Source organism: Macaca thibetana, chromosome 3 (genome assembly GCF_024542745.1).
Source record: "Macaca thibetana thibetana isolate TM-01 chromosome 3, ASM2454274v1, whole genome shotgun sequence".
Taxonomy (NCBI): Eukaryota; Metazoa; Chordata; class Mammalia; order Primates; family Cercopithecidae; genus Macaca; species Macaca thibetana.
This window is the reverse complement of record NC_065580.1, coordinates 23,791,454-23,811,898: the sequence shown is the minus strand read 5'-3', so window position 1 is coordinate 23,811,898 and position 20,445 is coordinate 23,791,454. Positions and strand designations below refer to the sequence as shown.

The following is a 20,445-nucleotide window of genomic DNA, read 5'->3' as shown; positions in this document are numbered from 1 at the left end:
TTTGTAGAGACAAGGGCTCACTACATTGCCCAGGCTGGACTTGAACTCCTGGCCTCAAGCAATCCACCTGCCTCAGCTTCCCAAAGTGCTGGGATTACAGGCATGAGCAACTGCGCCCGGCCAAGATCCCAAATTTCTAGATGAGGCACATTTGCCAAAGTAAGGAAAATTATGAGGGGAGGGATGGATGTGGCAAGGGGTGGAGGTCAAGAATTCGGGTGTGACCCTGACAGGCCTGAGAGGTCTGAGAGACCCAAAGGGAACACAGAGCACTTCTACAGGCAGATGCAGAACAGAACAAACTGAACATCTGGAACAGGAACCAACTGAAAGTAGGAGTTTCCAGCAGCATTAGGAAACAATGTGTTCAACATAAAGGCCATATGACTTGTGAGCAGTGAAACAAATCATTTTAATAAGAAGTAGCACTGCCTTGGAAGGTGAGTTTAGCATCATTCAGTCTCTCTGGGGCTCAGGGTGGCAGCTACAGCATCTATTACTGTCTTGAAGGAAGGGGTCCTCGGCTCCAAGGTGGTGCCCAGGTCCCCTGGGAGCAAGTTCACAGGCTGTCTGGTCACCTTGCTTCTTATGAATCTGCATGTGTCCTTGCTACTGCTGGCTGCTGCTGCTATAATTCTCATACAATTCTAAGTTAACAGGATGTCAAAGGGAGACACGAGTCCTCTCCTAAAAAATCAACCACAGGGGCCCTCTGGTAGGTTCTGTGCGGCTCCTAAGTTTGTGGCACAATTCTGAATGACATGTCACTAACAATCTGCCCAGTTGGAGTACACTACTTTTCAACACTTAAAACTTTATTAAAAATCTGAGGAGACCAAAGCAAAAAGAGGGAAGAGGCTCTTCAGAAACCCAAGGGAATGCAGAGTGTGTGCCTGGCCCCAGAGAGAGCCACAGGGCAGGCCCGTACCTGCTGCTTCATGGTTTTTGTGTCCCACAGCAGCAGCCTGCCAGGAACCTGGTTCATGCCCTTGCTGCCGATGTCTGGTGCTGAGAAGTCCACCTGGGAAGTGAGGCTCGGAGCTGCAGCCGAACAGACGAAAGAGGCCCCGTTGGGGCTGCACGCAAGAGACAGGATTCTGCAACACACATGGGCCTGGGTCAGACCCTCCACCTGCCCACAGAGGGAGGGTGCACTCTGGTCCTGAGGCTGGATCCTGCACAGGAGATGGGGCACAAGGCTCGGGAAAGGCCTAGCCCCGCGGACCACACTTGGCAGCCTGCGGCCTTGATGGTGGGGGGTGGGTTCAAGCTCACCTGGGCATGTCGTCGTTGATATTGATTTCACAGAGATTCTTCTTGGCTTCCGTGTCATAGAGACGCACCGTCCCCACACCACTGCCCAGCAAGAGCTGGAACGACAAGGGGCGTGAGGTGGGAAGGATAGCATGGAGTGAGGCTGAGTCAGGGAGGATCTCCAGAGGGGGCGAGGCTGGGCAGGCTGCGGGGGTGAGGCCCCTCCTCTACGCATCCAGGCAGTTCGGGGGAAATCTGGCTAAAATGAGCCTCATTTCAAAATTAAACAAAGACATGAGAGCTGACCTTGAACTTTAAGCAAAACCACAAAAAGTATCTGTGGAATGGGAGAGACGTGTCACCTTGGACACATCTGTTCCGGCTGGTGAATGAGGCCCTCTGATCCTCCCTTTCTTCAGTTTGAAACCCCAGCTGTTGGAACCCTTCCTTCCCACTCTTGGTCTGCCCAGCACCCCTCCCAGCATACTGGCTTCGACTGCCACGGAGCCTGGGTGACTCCCATTTGCCTTTTCAGGGGACAGCTCTGGCTCTGGGTCTATAAAGACCTCCAGAAAAAAAATAAAAGGGGCTATCCCTGCATTCAGGAACTTGTGACTTATTTGGTGAAAAGCTTCAAAGATAATAATAGTGCCAGAGGAAAGTGCCAGAAGCAGCCCAGGTCTGAGGGTGTCTCCCAGGAATATTAGGTAGAGTGTGACCTTGGCATTCACTTGGCAAACTGGCGCTGGCACAGGGCAAGCCCTGAGGTCCTCATCCATGAGGGTAATCCCTTCAGCTGCCAAAAATTATAGAAAAACAGGGTTTGCATCTTGGGCTATGTGGTATGATCCCCACAAATGAGGTAAAAGAAAAAACAGCAAGTCAATCTTACCTCCTTAACTACAAGTCCTATCTCAAATCTAAAATCCAGAAGGAAGAACACTGTACTATTCCTGGGGACAATAACACCCATGGCAACCACAAAACAGAACACCAGCCCCTCACCAGCGGAAGCCACTTCCCATGGGGCCTGGCACGGGAGGGCGCCCACTGAAACTGCAGCTGGAAACACAGACAGATGGGGGGACAGCAGTCTGGCAGGTGGTCGCCAGGGCAGACCACCACAGACAGGAAGAAGCCGTGTGTTCCAGGCCCCCTGCAGCTCATTTCAATGTCAATTTGGTAACCTCACTGCCTTCCCACAACAGGAGCCTTCTGGCCAGTCCTGGATGTGTGTCCCTGAATCCCCAATAATGGAGAGAAGGGAGGGGAACTGGCTTGGCTGTCTTGACTCAGCTGGTGGAGAACCCTGGGGAATTCCTCCACTGAGCCAGCAAAGCAGGCCCCACAGGCCACCATTACTCACCAGTCTGTCCCGTTTGGTGGCCCATTCCAAAGACAGCAGCGGCGATTTGGAAATGGAGGACGCTTTGGTCTGCATGATGGGGTTGAAGGACCACACTTTGATGACCCCATCTACGTCTAAGCTGGCGACTCTCCTCCCAGAGCAATCCACTCTGAGATGAGAGAAAAGGGAGGCCTGTCAGCTGGCTTCTCTGTCCCCATCCTCTTCCGCTAATGCCAAGATGATCGCTTTCCTGACTTCCTGTTTTTAAAAAACAATCCCTAGAGGTCTACATTCAAAAGACTGGTATAGACTACTTCCGGAAATATTCATTCATTTGTTTGTCTAAGAAATACTTATTAAGTGCCAACCATGTGTGGACCTTTTGGTCAACTCTGGGCAAAGAGCAGTGAGCAAGAGTTGCAGGGCCCTGCCCTGGGGCCACTTGCAGTCTCTGGAGATTTAGAGCCTCCAGACTCACACTCCAGAACAGCCCAAGGGCCCCAAGAGCTGTCAGGGCTGTCAAAACGAGAAACCCATCTACCAGCTGAAAATTATGCCCCACTAGGGTTTGTTCTTGAAAGGTTTTTACTGTGCTTAAGTAAAAACTTACAAATGGTAAATTACAAATCAGGTATTTACCTAAAAGTACCAACATAAAGCAAATTAAAATTGAGTGAGTTTGGGGGGCTAAAGTAGGGTAAATTGTTCCTAAAACTGAGAAAAACACAATTAGAAAGGGCAGAGAGGCCGGGTGTGGTGGCTTACGCCTGTAATACCAGCATTTTGGGAGGCTGAGATGGGCCCATCACTTGAAGTCGGGAAGTTCAAGACCAGGCTTGACCATGGTGAAACCCTGTCTCTACTACAAATATAAAAATTAGATGGGTGTGGTGGCAGGCATCTGTAGTCCTAGCTACTTGCGGGGCTGAGGCACAAGAATCGCTTGAGCCTGGGAGGGCAAGGTTGCAGTGAGCCAAGATCGTGCCATTGCACTCCAGACTAGGCGACAAAGCAAGACTCTGTCTCAAAAAAAAAAAAACAAAAAAAAACCCAAAGGGCAGATGGGCTGACCAGTCCACTGGCAGCTCCAAGCAACTCCCATGACTCTTTAGCCATGACTGTGGCCCTCGTCCAAGCCCCCATTCTCTGCCATCTCCTGCTGGCCACACCTCCACGTGTGCTGCCTGAAAATCTGAGCTTCCCAGGGTTTCCTTGGCCCCAGGCCCAACCTACCTGCAGTGCATGATGGATGAGTGGTGTTCCCCGTACTCCTCCTGTCCCAGCACAATAAAGGGCTGCTCGGGGCGGACTCCTCCACCCTCAGGGCCTGCCGAGGATGCCCGAGTCAGTGGCTCCACTGGCTCCGTGTGGAGCTCTGGGCAGGGCTCGGCCTCTGGGCCACTGGCTTCTGGTTTCTTCTCTGCACACTGTCACAAGCAGGGCGGGGACAAGTCAGCCAGGAAAGGGTCCCCCACACCAGGGCATACACCACAGGGGGACTAGGCCTAGGCCGCAGCATTTTGCGGGGCTCTCGGTAATTAGAGAGGAGAGGAGAGCTCTGACCTGCGAGGGTAGTGCTTAACTCACCCCGGGAGGGTGCAGGGCCTGCCCCCCTGACAGCCCCTTCCTGGAGACTTCGCTCCACACAGGCCCCGCTGAAGGAAAGGGGGCTGTGGCCTCTCTGTGACACAGCTGATGGGACCCAGGACACACATCTGCCTGGACAACAGGCCAGGGGGGAGGATGTGTGGTGCAGGCCACACACCACACTGAGCATTTTACAGATTTCTCTCATTTAGTCCTCCTCGAACAGAGATGCTATTATTTTCCCTATTTTACAGCTGTGGAAACTAAAAGACTGAAAGAGAAGGCAAATCTCTTGCCCAAAGTCATACGGCTGGCAAGGGGGAGAAACTGGATATGAAGCTGGGTGGGTGACAGGTAAGCCCGGCCCCTTTCCAGTGCACCCCTAGGCCCACCAGCCCTCCTGAAAGGTGGGCACTGAGAAACTAAGAAACAGACACAACTGGCCAGTAAAAAAGACAGAGACCCAAGGGCCGCTGGGGGTTCAAAGCTGCCCAGTCTCTGCATCCCTGGGGCAGCAGGTGCTGGCTACCATCTGGTGCTCACCCAGACACAATCCAGGCTGGGGGCATCGGCCAGGGCACTCTCTACCAGCCCTGGGGTCCGGATGCTCCTGCAAGTGCTTCCTCAGAGAGGCTGGATGAGGAGTTCAACAATAAAAAATAATAACAGAGGATCTTCAGACCTTATGGGGCTGTGGCTGGCCCCCAAGCACATCTTGAATCTTGAAATGCCAGAACTTATAATCTGAGCCTTAAGGGTCCGTTGTCACCACAGTAGTGGGCTGTTAATGAGGAAATGCCTTTAAAACAGGCAAATAGCCTCAGTTATGAGATAAATGGTCAAGAAGGTGACTTGAGCAAGAGAACCAGTAAACACCTTAGACTTTGCCATCAATCAGGAGTATCTGGCAGAAGCAGAAGGAGCTGTAATGCCACAAAGAGCAGGCCATGGCCCACACTGGCCAATGAGGGGAGTCCCCAGAGCCCAGGGCTCAGCACAGAAGGGCCTGGGCCACAGCCTCCCACTGTGTGGGCACATGACCCTCAGTGCAGCAATGCAGGCAGCTGGGCCTCAGGCAGCACAAGAGAAAGGAATCCTGTGACCAAGCAAGTCTGAGTGACTGGGTGAACCGAGGGAACCAGGTCTCCAGGAGCCCAGGACAGGCTGCTAAGTACAATTAACCTAAGGGAAGGATGAGTATGCAAAGGTTCCCAAGCCAGCTTAATCACAGAAGTCATCTTCTGGGAGCACTTCCAGAGGCCTGTATTTTCCGGCCCCTACTTAGGGAAATGCGCACGGGAGAAATGGACCACAGAAGAGCCAGGCAAATGATGAACCCAAACAACGAAAATACAAGCCATTAAAACCAATTAGGCAAAAGCACACTCCGCACAGCAGCAGACTCAGAGGAGAGAAGAGGAGGCCCTCCACATTGCTCCTCAGTAGCTGCGTGAGTGTCCCCAGGGGTGTTCAGGACAACCCCATACCTGGGAAGTGGTTGTGGAGAAAAGCTCCTTCCTCTCCTTGCCATGGTCCTGCAGGCGCCGCTGCCGGTGCTGTGACCAGCCGGACTCCCCAGTGGCCAGCCCGCTGAGAAGGCTCTTCCCATCCTTGGTTCCTGACATCGGGTCCTTTCCCTTCGTGCCCTAGAGGAAAAGAAGCTGGCTGTGAAGTCTCTTCCCATCTGCCTAGGCCATGATAAGCATGCCAGGAAAGCAGCAAGAACCAGGGAGTGGCTCCTCTACCCTACAGCTCCCAGGTAAGGTCAGCCCTGGGCAGGCGGGGGGCGGGGAGGCAGTGGGCAGGAGGGGACACAGGGGGGAGGCAGTGGGCAGGGCAGGGGGGTGGTGGTGGGGGCACGGTGGGTTGGGGGCAGGTGGTTAAAATGGTGTTGGCTTAACTAGGTAGGTAAGGTCATAGCCCCTGCTATGACCTCCTCCTTTCTGTCCTCTACCTGTTAAGAGGACAGGTCACCTGCAATCCTCATCCTGCAGTATCTCTCATCTGGAGGGAGATGTCATCTTGATCTAATCGGAACAATTTAGTCTAGTTGAGGGGGAAGAGCCAGCACTTACTAAGTGATGACTAAGGAAAGCCGGGGCCTATGCTTGGTGTTATACACATTTATAAGCAACAATATTTTTGGGCAATCTAAAAATTATTTATGCAACAAGCAATCGCCTCTGGAGGGAAATGGAACACAGTACCCTCTCTTGTTTTGGGCCAAGTGTGGACTAAAGCAGCTAATATTAACAAATACTGAGATGTTTTAAAATGATTACTAGAAAACCAGAAATTCTAACCGAAATTGTTAAAAACCCAAGGAACATTAAGAAAGATAAATCGGACAGGAAATAAACTGGTATTTTCTGGCTCCTTTTCATAACAAGAGTGATAGGGTCAACTAAGTTATAACAAGAGGGAATGAATTTGATCATCCCCACCCCACGCATATAGACAGAAGAAGTCTCTATTCTTAATCTAGAAACTCTTAAAAGGAGCTGCCACCCCGCACCTTTCCAGACTGTTGTGCAGGGCTTTCTTTTTCCGGGTGTATACCCACAAATTGTGATGCTCAAACACCCTCACCCTCAGTTTTTACACTTTTAGCCAAGAGATATGAATGCAAACAGCCACTCAGGTTTGAGACCAGTCTTCTTGAGAAACCATTTCTACACAAGCCCTAAGTGAAGAGAAGAAACTCAATCAAAGTCTACCTACTGCTTTCCAGTTCTTCTACTTGTTATTTTTTATGTCAACAGTAAACAATTTAAAATGATTAACATGGAGTCCTTGGAATCCTGCAGCCATGGGAACAGTTAAGAAAGAAAATTTTAAAGGACTATTAGCTTACCTGGAACCAATCCATGGCTAACCTGCAGGGTATTTGCTATTTTTGGCCTGTTTATAAACTCCAAGTACTTCCGTGAATCAAGAAAAGGTGGTAAACCTGTCTCAATCCGCCACAAACACATTTAATTCCAAGTATTAGAACTGTGTCAATAACAATTGTGTATGGGTCCTGGGAGGACAAAAGCCACGGAGAGGTAGTGTCCACTCCTCAGAGAGTTTCAGAGAGATGGAGTGGGGAGGTGGCCTGTTGGAGTTGGCTGTCAAGGCTAAGATCTGGGGAGGTGGTAGGCAGTTGTGTCGTGTCCTGTTTCAAGACAAGGCTCTGAAACCCCCATAAGAACAAATCACTGAAAATGCAAACACCGAGCAGTCACATCACAGTCCAGGAGGTGCCACTGCCACATTCTGCACTGCTACATGTATGCCACGCTGTACATGGGTCACAGGGGGACTCTGCCTTGGGAACAAAGGTGGGAACTGTTACAGAGGGAGACAGGCACTTTATGGGCCCCTTCCTGCCTTATTCAGCCCCTCCACTGGATAAATGGTGTCTTTTCCTTTTTCAGCAACAGTAAAGAGTGCTCAATTCAATTGGTGAATATTGATGGAAGGAGGTGATTTCAAATTCCTCTCGCTGATTTGAAAGCCACTTGTAACACTTCCCCAGCAAGAGCAAACAATAAAACACTGAGAAGTACAAAGGTAATACTTCCTTCGCAAGTCAAGATAGCAAGGAAGGCATCTGGTACAGAGAAGAACTGCCTTTACAATGATAGGGCAGTTTATGCCAAGAGAGTGATGGACCTAAGCATGACCTATCAGATTTTCCTTAAAGAAGAGGAGAGAGAAGTTCTCCTTTCTCCTTAAATCTATGTTAGTCACTGAAGAAGAAGAAGAAGATAGTAATATATTAAAAGCTGGTGAATGCGATTGTCCACAAAACTTTTTAATAAGTAGGTGAAGGCCAATTTGTGTCTAGCCACAAATGTACATAACAAGTGAAGGCTTACTGACAACTGTTAATTTTTCAGAAATAAAAAGCTAAAAAAAAAAACAAAAAACAAGACAAAACAAAGGAAAAAGGGGTAAAGTCACAATGCAATGTAAGTCATTACCTTCAAACAAATCCATACAATTATGGCCAAGCACTTGCGTATGGGTAAAGAGCTGGAGAGAATGAAAGACGTCAGCAGAACTGTGTACTCTCTGGACAATGACACTTGCACAAAGAGAAGCTCGCACCCTTCTGGAAGCTTCTACTACTGTGACTCTACCTTACACATCTTTGTAACCTTAGCACCCAGCATCACACCTCGCATAAGCTGGGCACTCATTCATGACTGGCTAAATAGACAAATGGATGGACTGATGGACAGATGAAGTAACTGTTAATTGAAAGTTTTATTTCATTTTAAGTGCAACCCTCATAATAGTCTTTAACTGCTGGCTTCAAATAATAGAACATCCCAATAGTCTAAAGTATATTCTGTCATAATCTACCTGACTCCTACAGTTCAAGAGAGACATGGTAACCTCTGTCTTATCATTTGACCTTCTCACTCTGGAGATAGACATAAGTTGATACCCATTAATTTCCGGTGGACTGAGTAGGTCAGGAGGGATTCCAGAGCCTCACAGAGCTTACCAGGATGGCAGCCATCCAGAGGGAGCAGGAAACAAGTTCCAGTAATTTGTTCTCACCTGAAGCTAAACAAAGTTACCCAGAAAACAGGCCCTCATACCACAGAAATCCCAGAAAGAAAGACAGGCTTTCCCCTTCCTGTCAAGATCCTTGGGAAAAACCTTCAGGGCAGTGGTTGTGACCACTTACTTCTCAGTAACTGGGAGGTAATTTGACACTAATAAGAGTCACAAACACAGAAGTTTGTGGATGCTTTGCTTGCCTTACATTACAGCCGATTAAAGATTATCTCTATAATGAGGTAATTTCCACGGCTCACCAAGTGGGTGTAAAAGGAGCAGAATTATCGCTGGCGGGAAGGATGGAGTACAAACTACAGGCTGTGTGAGCCAAGCAGCAGCCCAGGCAAGCCTGCTATGGATGTGCCTTCCCTGGCTATTGTAATTAGAGATCCTAGAAGGGCTTGGGAAGTGTAGTTTTGCAGTTATTACCACAAAAAAAAAAAAAAAAAATTGCCTCCAGACTCATATTGAAAGCCTGGAGAGTATTTGCCAGGCTTTCAATATAAAAGCAATCTATTTTGCATTTATTTTGCCATCTATTTTACAAGAATAATGCTATGAACGTTTCAGTAATAATGACAACGGGTACAGCAACCAATTACAAGCAGACAAAATGCTGATGTGAGCAAAATTTACAACGCTCTCTATAAATTATATTTAAGATAGGAAAGTCTAATCATTTTTACAATATTGCTAATTTAACAATAAAATACAGCCTATTTTTTGTGTGTGTGCTTATTCTTTAACAGTACAAAAAAAAGAAGGGCTCTGGTGTGGTAGTAGCAAGGAAAAAAGATGACATGTTTAATCTACACTAATAAAGCAATGTGGCTTATTTAAAAACCAATGCCATTGTGTACTGAGTTCAAAGCAGTATATCATCAAAATGGCAGGAAGTGATCCTTCCATGCCGTGCATTTAGTATCTGTGAGAGAGCATCTGGAATCGTACACTCAAATTTGGGCATTAATTGTAATAGTGGGATTGAAACATTAGAATGTCCCCCCAGAGCAGGGGGCCCAGGATGTGAGGGGAAATCATGCCATAGGGACAAACAGTTGAGGTGGGAGTTGAAGGGAGGATGAACAAGAGTGCTTAGCATGGAAAACATAGGAAGAATCATTCTATACAATAAGCCTTATTATTCTATGTAGCTCCAAAGGGCTAAGCTAAGATCCGTGAGGAAAAGTCATAAAGAAGTTTCTTCTAATAGCTTTCTAACATGCATATGTTCCTGCTTTGACAAGCAGTGAGCACTGCATCTTAGGAGGCAATCAATCCAGACAGTGTACTCCTATACTCAGCAGAAGGTGGGCCAGATGACCTTCGAGCTTCCCTCTAACTCTAAAATTCTGTGATTTTCTTGAACCTCAAATCTACTAGTTATTTTTAGAAGTGAAACATTAATGCTGAATCTAACTCATCTACCACTAATAAAAAACAAGTGACCTGACTATTGGGTTTTTTAGATTAGAGATATCTTTCATCTTCACTGAAGAACTACAAACTGCTCTGTTAACATACCACACAGTGACCCAATCTTTGTTCCATTATATTTTAGAGGAAAGGTAAGGCATGTTTTACTGCAAATCACACATTCTTATCCCCATTGCTTAGCTGTAAACTGCACAAGTAATTTCCAATCTCATTTCAACCTCACCATGTGACACACAGTTCCAAACCACATACAGTATGGCCACAGCTTACTCCCACAGAAGCTGTCTCTATGTTTTCTTTCAAGTTAATGAAATTGAATTTCATAATTTCAAGCTCATTTCAAAGGACTCAACATTCCACATGTCACTTATTAAACTTATAAAATGTTGCACAGTGAGAGATCCAGAAAGCAAGCAGTACAGCTTACTCGGCCACATTCCACAGAACTGGAATTCTAACTTTAAGATTTGAATTTCAGAAAAATATTCATAGGAGTAACCATGATTGAGTTTTAACTGCCTGAACCCTCATGGCTGCTAAGATTATAGTTTTTTTTGCATTAATGGCACTTTAGGTCTCAGAACTAACGTAGGCCAGGGCCTGCAGGAATATAACTTCTACTACCAACGTTTACTGAGTGCTGACCCTCTGCCAAGCACTCTTCTTCTAGCCACTCAATTCATCCTTCCCTGGGGAGTAAATACTATTATTATCATCCCAAGCAAACTGGGGTGAGTTTAAGCAATCTGAGCACCAATGAAAAACGAGGAGCCAGAGCTAAACGTAAAGTTGCCTGGCCCCAAAGCCCATGCTCTTTCTGATCCAGTGTCCTGCTCAGTGTCTCCAGCTCAACAATACCCAGCCCAAGTGCTATATTCCAATGGCAGCCTGAGGCAGACCCCTACCTCCCTGGGTACAGCAAGCAGCCCCAAACTAACGTGCCACTTGCAACTGGTCTCACGCCAAGGCTGGTAAGAGAAGAAGCCACAGACTATGACTGCAACTAATAATGCACTCAAAGAGAAAGTGTCCCTATGCAAGCAATAAACAGTCTGCAGGCATTTCTGAAAGTAATGAATTCTGACACTGTCTGTTAGTTAAACTAGTCAGTAGGACCCTTGGCCGTTTGGGACGTAAGCTGACATAAAAAAAAAATCCACTTGCAGTTTTCCATAAAAGTAAGAAATAGTGAAAATCCTTTGCAGAATCAGCAAATACCAACTTGTAGGCAAAATGCATGGATTCAGAGGTAATTCTTGATTTACTCTTTAGCCAAACACTATTTTTGTATCACCAAAAATTCAAAATTCTAATTGCCTGAACCCACACTTGAGCCACCAAAACACAGTCATAAGCCCTCATGAGTTCATAGGAAATTTATGAGAAAAGAGGGAGACTCTTCAAAGCCTGCTTCCTGTCATCCGATCTACTACTTCACCCAGGAAGCATCACAGACTTCAGAGAACTGGCACAGGAGTGCAGGCAGGGGAAGGCAATCCCTTGGGTCAGGAGACCGGGGTGTGAGGTCTGGCACTGCCTTCATCAGTGCACAAGCATCTACCTAGCATCTCAAACACCACAGTGCCTGCAGTCTAGCCACAGGTGAAGATGGAGCGGGGAGCCAGAACGCATTCGGTGGATTTTCCTCCTTCTCCTCCCAGTTGCTCCGCTACAGTCTTATCTAGATTCTCATCCTGCAGAACCATCACTTTCTGAGAGTAAAGGCAGGGAAGGGGAAAGAAAGGTAATGAGATGTCAATTTAGAATCTCATCAACATGCCCAAGAAATCAGTCCTAAAGGGAGGGCAAATAAGTCTACACTTGACCAGGAGGTCTGGAAGCACAGGCAGTCGTCAGGGGCTTCTTGGCCACAGTTAGAGAGGCAGGACTTGTGCTTACCTGACCACCGAAGGACTCTTTCTTGGCCGAGCTCTGAGCTTGAGGAGGGCCCTGGGCAGGTGACAACCTTGAGGGGCTCTTCTTACTCTGAGGCAGCAGCGAGGACAGGAAGCCCACGCGAGGTGACTGGGAGAGGGAGGCATTCCTTTGGCTGCACACCATGGCACTGGTCAGCAAACACACCACAGGGTCAGAGGGCTGAAACGGGATGTGGAAAACCAAGAACATAGACCTCCCGGGCTATGGATGATATTAAGTGACCAGGCCTGGGTCAGGTCCAGGAGGCTGGGCTTTAAGGTGGTATTATCCTTGGTATCATTTTTTGGTACAAAGGGAGCCAGCAGCTTATCTGTTACAAGGGTGAAGTCTGTGGCTCTTCTTTGAGGGTCACAGTAAACTCAGAGCTGTCTTGTCCGATAGCCACTGGTCACGTGTGCTACTGAGCACATGAAAAGTGGTTAGTCCAAATCAAGATGTGCTAGAGATGTAAAATTCACACTGGAATTCAAAGACTTGGCATGAAAAGAAGTATAACATAGCTCATTAACATTTTGTTTATATCCATTACATATTGAAATGATGTTTTGAATATACTAGGCCAAATAAAATATATAACTAAAATTCATCTTGTTGTTTTTTTGTTTTTTTTTTTAACATAGCTACTAAAAAAGTTAAATTACATATTTGGCTTGCATTTTATTTCCATCTGAAAGCACTGGCTCCACCACCAGAGCTATGTCATCTGGTGCAGTACTTGGTTATGTGGAGGTCTGGAATCCGGCTGCCTGGGTTTGCATCATGACTCACCAATCACTATCTTCCTCACCTGTGTGTACCTCTGTTTCTTCAACCACTACTATTATTATCACCAGCTGGGGCTTCTGCTTTAACTGGCTGTTTCTGAAGGTCAAATACCTCTCTCTAATCTGCCTTCCTCTTTAAACCATCAGAGAGGTGCATGCTTCTACTGAGGAATGCATCCAACCTGTGGTTATCAATCTTTCCATACATGAGATGCTCCTTCCAATGCACAAAACCTTCCCAAGACTTTACCACAGTGGTTGTGTTTTTATTTATCCAGGCTACACATATCTGGACGTAGAGTTGGCAGAGCTGTGCAGTTCCCCAGCTCTAGGCACAGCCACAGGCTTGGAGGCTCAGAACTCCTAGAGGACTTTTGAGGCCATGGGGACCTTACTCATAAAGCTCTGAAGCAAGGCTGGACGTGGTGGCTCATGCCTGTAATCCCAGCACTTTGGGAGGCCAAGGCAGGTGGATCACTTGAGGTCAGGAGTTTGAGACTAGCCTGGCCAATATGATGAAATCCCATCTCTACCAAAAATACAACAAAAATTAGCCAGGCATGGTGGCATGCACTTGTAATCCCAGCTGCTTGGGAGGTGAGGCAGGAGAGTCTCTCGAACCCAGGAGGCAGAGGTTGCTTTGAGCCAATGTTGTGCCACGGCACTCTAGCCTGGGCGACAGAGCGAGACTCCATCTCTAAAAATAAAAATAAAGCTCTCAAGCAAGAGCAGTGTGTGCCAGGAGGCTCTTCCGCAATTCTCCTTCAGCAGGCACAGAAGGCTACAGGCAAGGCAAGATCAGAGGGAATGGTGGGGCTGAGAGCACAGAGGGCAGAGAAAAGGAGAGGGCCGTCACACACACTCACAGTTCCGAGTCCCCCAGGCGGTCCATGTTGGAGACATAAAGAGGCAATTTGTGTTGGACCAAGGCCTCTTCCTCTTCTGGCTGTTGCTCCTCTTTCTTTAGTCGGTGGATTTCAGCTTGCAATGCAAAAAGCTACACAGGGGTAGGGCTGAGTTAGCCAATGATCTCACCTAACCTTCCCTCTGCGGAGGAAGATATCTAGACACATTGCATCCAAGCCCACTGGTCTGAGTGCCACCCGCCTCAGCATCAAGGGGCCCATCTCACTCTGCTCACTGCAGACTAGGAAAAGTGACTGCTGTCACTGAACAATGAGGTGAGAAAACCAAAAACCATTAGAAATCCAAAACCCATTTTCTTTTTAATCATTTGACTTGCTTCCTCCTAGACTCACTGAGAAAAATAGCTCCACCCATCCTGCTTTGCTCTTTGGAATGGGAAAAAAAATTTAATGAATTACAGCGTTTTTAACCTTTTGCCTGAAGAAAATTACATATACACACACCTCAAAACCCAAGAATCTTAAACCCCATAACCTAAACAGCCTATAATCTTCCTTTTCCTAACAATATTACCTATAGAGATCTTAATTTCAGGAAAGAGAAATGTTCCTCAGGCAAAATGTACAGGCAAATGTGGGTCCCCTGGCTCTACTGTTTTACCAAACTAGAGAAGCATATAGCTGAGTAGGAACAACTAAATTATATCTGGGTTGTAAACTATATATCTATGTGTGTGTGTGTATATATATAGTTTACATATATCGTTTACATATATACATATACGTATAGTTTACATATGTGTATATATACATACACATATATAGCTATATGTGGAAAGATGAAACAGACATACGAAAACAAGTTAGTTATAAGGTGGCATGGATGCATATAGTCTTTTTCTCCTTAAAAGTTAATTACTGTTACTATATTGTTCATGCTATATATCTGACTTAAAATATGAATCTCACCTCTGGTTTTGAGAGACTGTTACTCTCCAAATTCCCAATACTGACTTTCTGGTAACTCATTTCCATCTGAGAAATTAGGTAGTGGCAGTGAAAAGCTGATTAATATAGTCTTCCACTGCCACTACCTAATTTTACACACAAAAAGCAGAAGTACTTCCCCAGGAACAAGCCTATTCAGAACAAACCTTCTGACGCAGAACTTCATTTTCTTCTTGAATCTGGTTAGTCCTCTGACACTCCGCATCAAAGTTCAGGATCACAGGGACTGGTGCACAAAGTTAAAGAATAAGCCAGCCCGTGAAATGTTTAAAACTCCTTCCCAAACCTTTGACACATCAGTAAAACACATGAGACACAGGGACACAGAGAACAGAGTACAGGAGCGGTGCCGTGGGCTCTTGTGGGCTTAATGAAATAGTCGCTCCCTTGTCTCCAACACTTTCTCTAGGTCTGGCCTCATTTCATTCGGACAGACTCACAGACACACGACCATCTGCCTGGCCAGCCCACAGAGGGGACATAAATCCAAATCTAAGCATTTTCTCTCAAATACCAGCAGCAAACAGCTAGTATCCAGTGAACTTCGAAGCCAGTCTGAGCTTTAGGGAGGTCAGTACATTCAGCTAAAAGCAGCCCTGGAGGCCAGTGGCTCCACAAGAATACAGCCAGTGAGGCAGAAAAGACCAGTCACTTGGCTTCGCCTCCCAGATTGAGCCTCTCCCTGGCAAAGGTTTGGACTGAGAAGAGAAAGCTTTCTGCAGATGGCATGGCCGCCCCAAGAACCACCACAATCTAGCTTGCGATACTAGCCCTTCTCCACTGCTTCAGGCAGCCTCAGTTAGGAGGAGCACAGAGCAGACAGGGCCTCAGAACTGGAAAGAGGACTGGAGCCCGTATGTGTGTAACCTAGTTTGAGGACCACTGAAAAGACTTTGAGTGACAGTTTCGATTTCACTGGAGGGCCCACGAGACTAACTGGAGAGCCCTCAGGATGAAGGGAGGGAGCAAGGGGGAGGAAACAAAGCAGCTCTGGCAAGGGTGGAATTCACACTCATCTGTGGCACAGAAAGGTGCCCACAGAAAGGTGCCCTTCCCACCTCCACCACAAAGTGTTCCTCCCAGAGGCCAAAATGCCCGCCCATGGGTGGGCCTCTAAACACCCAAATTTATCAGTGCCTCACCAGCCAGCCCCATTCAAGCCAGACTCCCTTCTCCTCCTCTAAATTTCCAGCCTAGACAGTATGAACGATGGCCTCGGGAGCTCTGGCTTATACGTTTGGTAGGCCATAAATTATTTACCTGCATTCTCATTCATTCCCCCTCGCAAATATCCGCATATATATTCTTAAAGCTACTGTGTTTTCTGGCAACTCGAGGAACACTGAAGTTACTATTAGAGACAATAACTCAAACACTAACGCAGGCAAAAGTTCCAACCCAAGAAGTCTTCTCATCTGTACCTAATCCCAGCAAAGGTATATCCCTTGGAACATGTTTCATGCACAGAGAGGATACTCTCAAGGCTGCCCAGTTTCTCCAAGCAGCAGCTGCCTTCCAACCCCAGTGCCTGCTGACAAAGTCGGTGCTAGCACTCCACTGCTACCACTGTCCCTGCCCACACGCCAGCTAATACTTCAGCAGCACAGTGTCAGAACTAAGATTCGTGATTCCCTGGCTTACTGACAAAAACAACCACAATTTGTCCAGTCCCCTCATATGACCCATGAAAATGGTCCCCGGGCATTTTTGTAGAAGAAATGCCTGTATGGAGAGCAGGGCTATTGATTCCGAGGTCTAGGGGCCTCAGGCTGGGTCCTCAGCCCCAGGCAACTGAAAGGATATGCATGCACTGAAACAGGACGCTCAGGAAGTTGTGCAGGGACACAATGAAGGTGTCGGCCCACTGTCGAGAAAAGTAGGTAGCAAAGGTGGGGTTGGTGTCCGGAGATGGCAGGAAGGGCAGGACAAACCAATCCTTCCACTCAGCCTGGTTCTGGAGTTCTGTAGCCTGCTTCGCAAAGAATTCCTGAGCCTTGTCATTTCTGTTTGTCTGCCAAGACACAAGGAGGTAGCAAGGAGGGAGAAGAGACGGAAATCCAGAGGTAAGACTCTTCATCACCGCACAGCAGACAACCTTTGGCTATCAGCCTGCCAGGTAAGTGGCAAAATAAAATGCCATAATATAAAGGAAATCATCACTCTTTTCTCAAGGAACTTGTCATTTCAAAGCTGGTTTAAACTGAAGTTCTAATGATAAATCCCATCCTAAAAATTAATCCCTAGCTGATGTTCAAATAACTAAGTGACTCATTCCTCCAGGTCAGCTATCATCTTTATTACTCAAACTTTAACCCAGCTACTTATATTCTTTAAAATACCACCTTTGTTTTAAGCTTATGTGCTTAGAATAAAAAAGGAAATAGGAATGGGGAAGACAAGTCAGATGATCTACAGATGACGGCAAGGAAAAAAAAGAAGGAAAACAGCCAAAAATAATTGCACTGTAACTGCTGCACTCTTTCCCATAGTCACATACAGAGTCCTCTCTAGGAACTGGAAGAAAATCTATTTCAGGATCAAAGAGCTCCTTCCATCAAGGGAAACAGAACCCCTGAATCAACAGGTACCTGGATTGTGTAGACAAGATAAAAGCGAAACAGGCTGGTTTTCAGCTTGTGGATGGTGGGTCTGTATATATCCTCCAAGCGGCTGAAGAGTCGACGCTCCAAGTAGCTCCAATAATCCCGAAGGGCAGCCAAGTCATACACCTGCATTAACTGCTGCAGCTGGTCCACAATCTTATCCACCTGGTGAGAAACATGGATGGAGAAGATGGTAAGGGACGGAAGGGAATTCTCCCCTCCATGGATAAAGTTTTTTCCTCTTGTCATGGCTTCTGGGTGTAAAAAAAAATTCGTAAGTTAGCAATCTATAACATTTTCAAAACATACTAATGCAACGGTTTTTCAGTAGTTTTCTGAGTTAGAGAAGTGGTTTGACCCTCTAGCAAGCACAGAAATTTCAGGTGTAAAAGGGCTCTGGCCCAGAACGTAAGAGATCTGGCTCGAGATCTTGGATCTGCCTCTGACTTATTTGATCAATTTGGCAGTGCCAGACCAGGCACCGTGGCTCACACCTGTAATCCCTGCATTTTGGGAGGCCGAGGCGGGTGGATCACCTGAGGTCAGGAGTTCGAGACCAACCTTGCCAACATGGTGAAACTCCGACTCTACTAAAAATACAAAAATTAGCCGGGTGTTGTGGCGTGCACCTGTAATCCCAGCTACTCAAGAGGCTGAGGCAGGAGAATCGCTTGAACCCAGGAGGCAGATGTTGCAGTGAGCCAAGATCGTGCCACTGCACTCCAGCCTAAGTGACAGAGTGAGACTCTGTCTCAAAAAAAAAAAAAAAAAAAAAAAAAAACGGCATTGTTGCTTAACTGTAGTCTCAGTTACCTCACATTTTTTAAAAAGGGGGTGGGGTGGAAAGAAGAGAGTATGAGAGGATCTCCACAATTCCTGGATACCAAGGATCATAAGGAGGTGCACGGACTGACTCCTTCAAGTCATCAGAGTTCCACCGAAGCCGTGGTAGCTGCTCAGAGTGTCAGCCAAGGAAGTCACCTCCTTGTGAGGAGCAATTACAGCAGAGTACAGAATCTGGAAAAAGGTTTAGATATCAATACCAATCCAACGCCCCTAGCTTGTAGATCAGGCCACTGAGGCCCAGAGGGCTGGAATGATTTGCTTTTGCCACTAAGTAGCCACTAACCTTGGCCAGGCAGGAAACCAGATCTCCTAACTCCCCTCCAGTGCTCTTGCTGTTAGCTCACTGCCTCTCATTGAAGTCAGTACATACAAACATACAAATCACACACAGATACATTCCAAGAACCTCGCAATGCAAAATCATTTTAGAGTAGGGGAAGTTTGGGTTTATCTAATGTGCCATGAGGTCTTCCACAACTACAGAAGCAAAACTGCCAAGGAGTCCCTGACGAGGCCATTTTAAACAAACACCGCAGGTACTTGAACACAGCTAACGTTTTGAACTGCAGACTTCCTTGCTTCCACTGCCATTGGAAGCCAACACGAATATCTGTTGCCAAAACGCAACCATCTACCTAACCTCGGCTCCTAAAACCTCATCGCCATCCTGGCCAAGGAGGCTGGAGTGGAGACAGAACCCTGGACCAGAAGCCGGGACATCGGGGCTCCAGCTTCGGCGACGCTCCTGACTCGGGGGGCGGCTTCAGGCAGGTCCTGTCCGTCTGAGGGCCTCAGTTCCTCATCCGTCAAGCTGGGGTCGGACGCGCTGAGGTCTCCCGCGCCCCGGCGCGAGTGACAGCGCCGCTCCCGCCCCGGAGGCAGTGCTGGGGGAAGCCCGCTCCCCGGCCCCCTCGGGCCGCCTCTGCCCGCGCCGCTCCCGCCGGCCCTCACCCGGAACCCCTTCTCCTTGTCCGCCTTGATCTCGGCGTCCAGCTGCCGCAGTGTGTGCGTGAACCCGCGGAAGAGCAGGTACTCGCGGACCAGCTCGTCAGTGCGCTCCACGGCCTCCGCCATCGCAGCGCCACCGTCTTTAGGGGTGCAGCGGCGAGGGACGGAGCGACGGAGGGGCGGGGCCTGGGAGGGATGGGGCGGGGCCCGGCGCGGGCGCCGAGCACGTCACGACGAGACAGGCCTACCAGTCCGCGCGCACCGGGCGCCTCAGCCTGAGGCCCCGCCCCTCTGCTGGCGCCACGCCCCCGGCTCGCCCGAGGCCCCGCCCCTGAGCCAGTCCCACCCCGCCTGGCCGCTCCGGTCATCCTCACCCCGCCCGAGGGGTGGCGAGGGGAGGTCCTTGCGGAGCTGGCGGCGGCTTTGTCTGAATTACTGAAAGTGGCGGCTGCCACCCAAGTCAAGCAAGACTGGACCTTAAGAACATCCCAGGTAGTCACGAGGCGGGCAGGGGGTGCGGCGCCCTGTTGGTTGGCGTTACATCGCAGAGTTCACGGTCCCCTGCCCTACTCGTACAGGGAGGAAGCTGGAGCCCTTAGAGCGGAGTGACCTGCGTGAAGCCACAACCACACGTATCCTCAGGGAGCGCTAACTCCCCCAAAGCCCTGCTTTCATTAGTAAGACGAATTGGCTACACAGCAAGATAGCCAAGATGCACTGCTAGGATAGGCAAATTTCATAGGAGTGTATGTGCGCTGTAGTCCTGGTTTCTTGTGGGAAAAAAAAAAAAAGGGTATGTGTGTGTATATTTTTAAAATTCAGTAGGATTCTACACCAAGTTCCTATGCAGTCGGATCTCTGCATCCTCGGGTTCCGCATTCGCGGATTCAGCCAACGAGGATTGAAAATATTTTTTCCAAAGTTTCAAAAATAAAAAATATCCGGGCGCAGTGGCTCACGCCTGTAATCACAGCACTTTGAGAGGCCGAGGCGGGCGGATCACCTGAGGTCGGGAGTTCGAGACCAGCCTGACCAACATGGAGAAACCCTGTCTCCACTGAAAATACAAGATTAGCCGGGCGTGGTGGCGCATGCCCGTAATCCCAACTACTCAGGAGGCTGAAGCAGGAGAATCGTTTGAACCCAGAAGGCGGAGGTTGCAGTGAGCCAAAATCGCGCCATTGCACACCAGCCTGGGCAACAAGAGCAAAACTCTGTCTCAAAAAATAAATAAATAAATTAGCCGGACATGGTGGTGCAGCCTGTGGTCCCAGCTACTTGGGAGCCTG

General features: G+C 48.0%; 1 protein-coding gene across 3 annotated transcripts in view; it reads right to left on the bottom strand.

Annotated features, from left to right (window-relative positions):
• WDR91 (WD repeat domain 91) overlaps window positions 1-19,343 on the bottom strand; it is a 30,427-nt gene extending 11,084 nt beyond the window's left edge. For 2 of the 3 annotated variants that reach the window (XR_007723876.1, XR_007723877.1), the window contains exons 1-11: window positions 19,160-19,309; window positions 17,348-17,527; window positions 16,564-16,770; window positions 14,906-14,989; window positions 13,752-13,882; window positions 12,083-12,248; window positions 5,677-5,835; window positions 3,836-4,029; window positions 2,621-2,771; window positions 1,276-1,370; window positions 929-1,097 (exon numbers count right to left, since the gene is read on the bottom strand). Coding sequence is in view for 1 of the 3 variants with exons in the window: in XM_050782389.1 (XP_050638346.1) it covers window positions 929-1,097; window positions 1,276-1,370; window positions 2,621-2,771; window positions 3,836-4,029; window positions 5,677-5,835; window positions 12,083-12,248; window positions 13,752-13,882; window positions 14,906-14,989; window positions 16,564-16,770; window positions 17,348-17,527; window positions 19,160-19,282 (1,659 nt within the window). In the remaining 2 variants the exon portion in view is untranslated. Of the gene's footprint in view, window positions 1-928; window positions 1,098-1,275; window positions 1,371-2,620; window positions 2,772-3,835; window positions 4,030-5,676; window positions 5,836-12,082; window positions 12,249-13,751; window positions 13,883-14,905; window positions 14,990-16,563; window positions 16,771-17,347; window positions 17,528-19,159 lie in introns of all 3 variants that reach the window. The other variant, XM_050782389.1, reaches the window with a different exon arrangement.
• Between the last annotated feature and the right edge of the window lie 1,102 nt (window positions 19,344-20,445).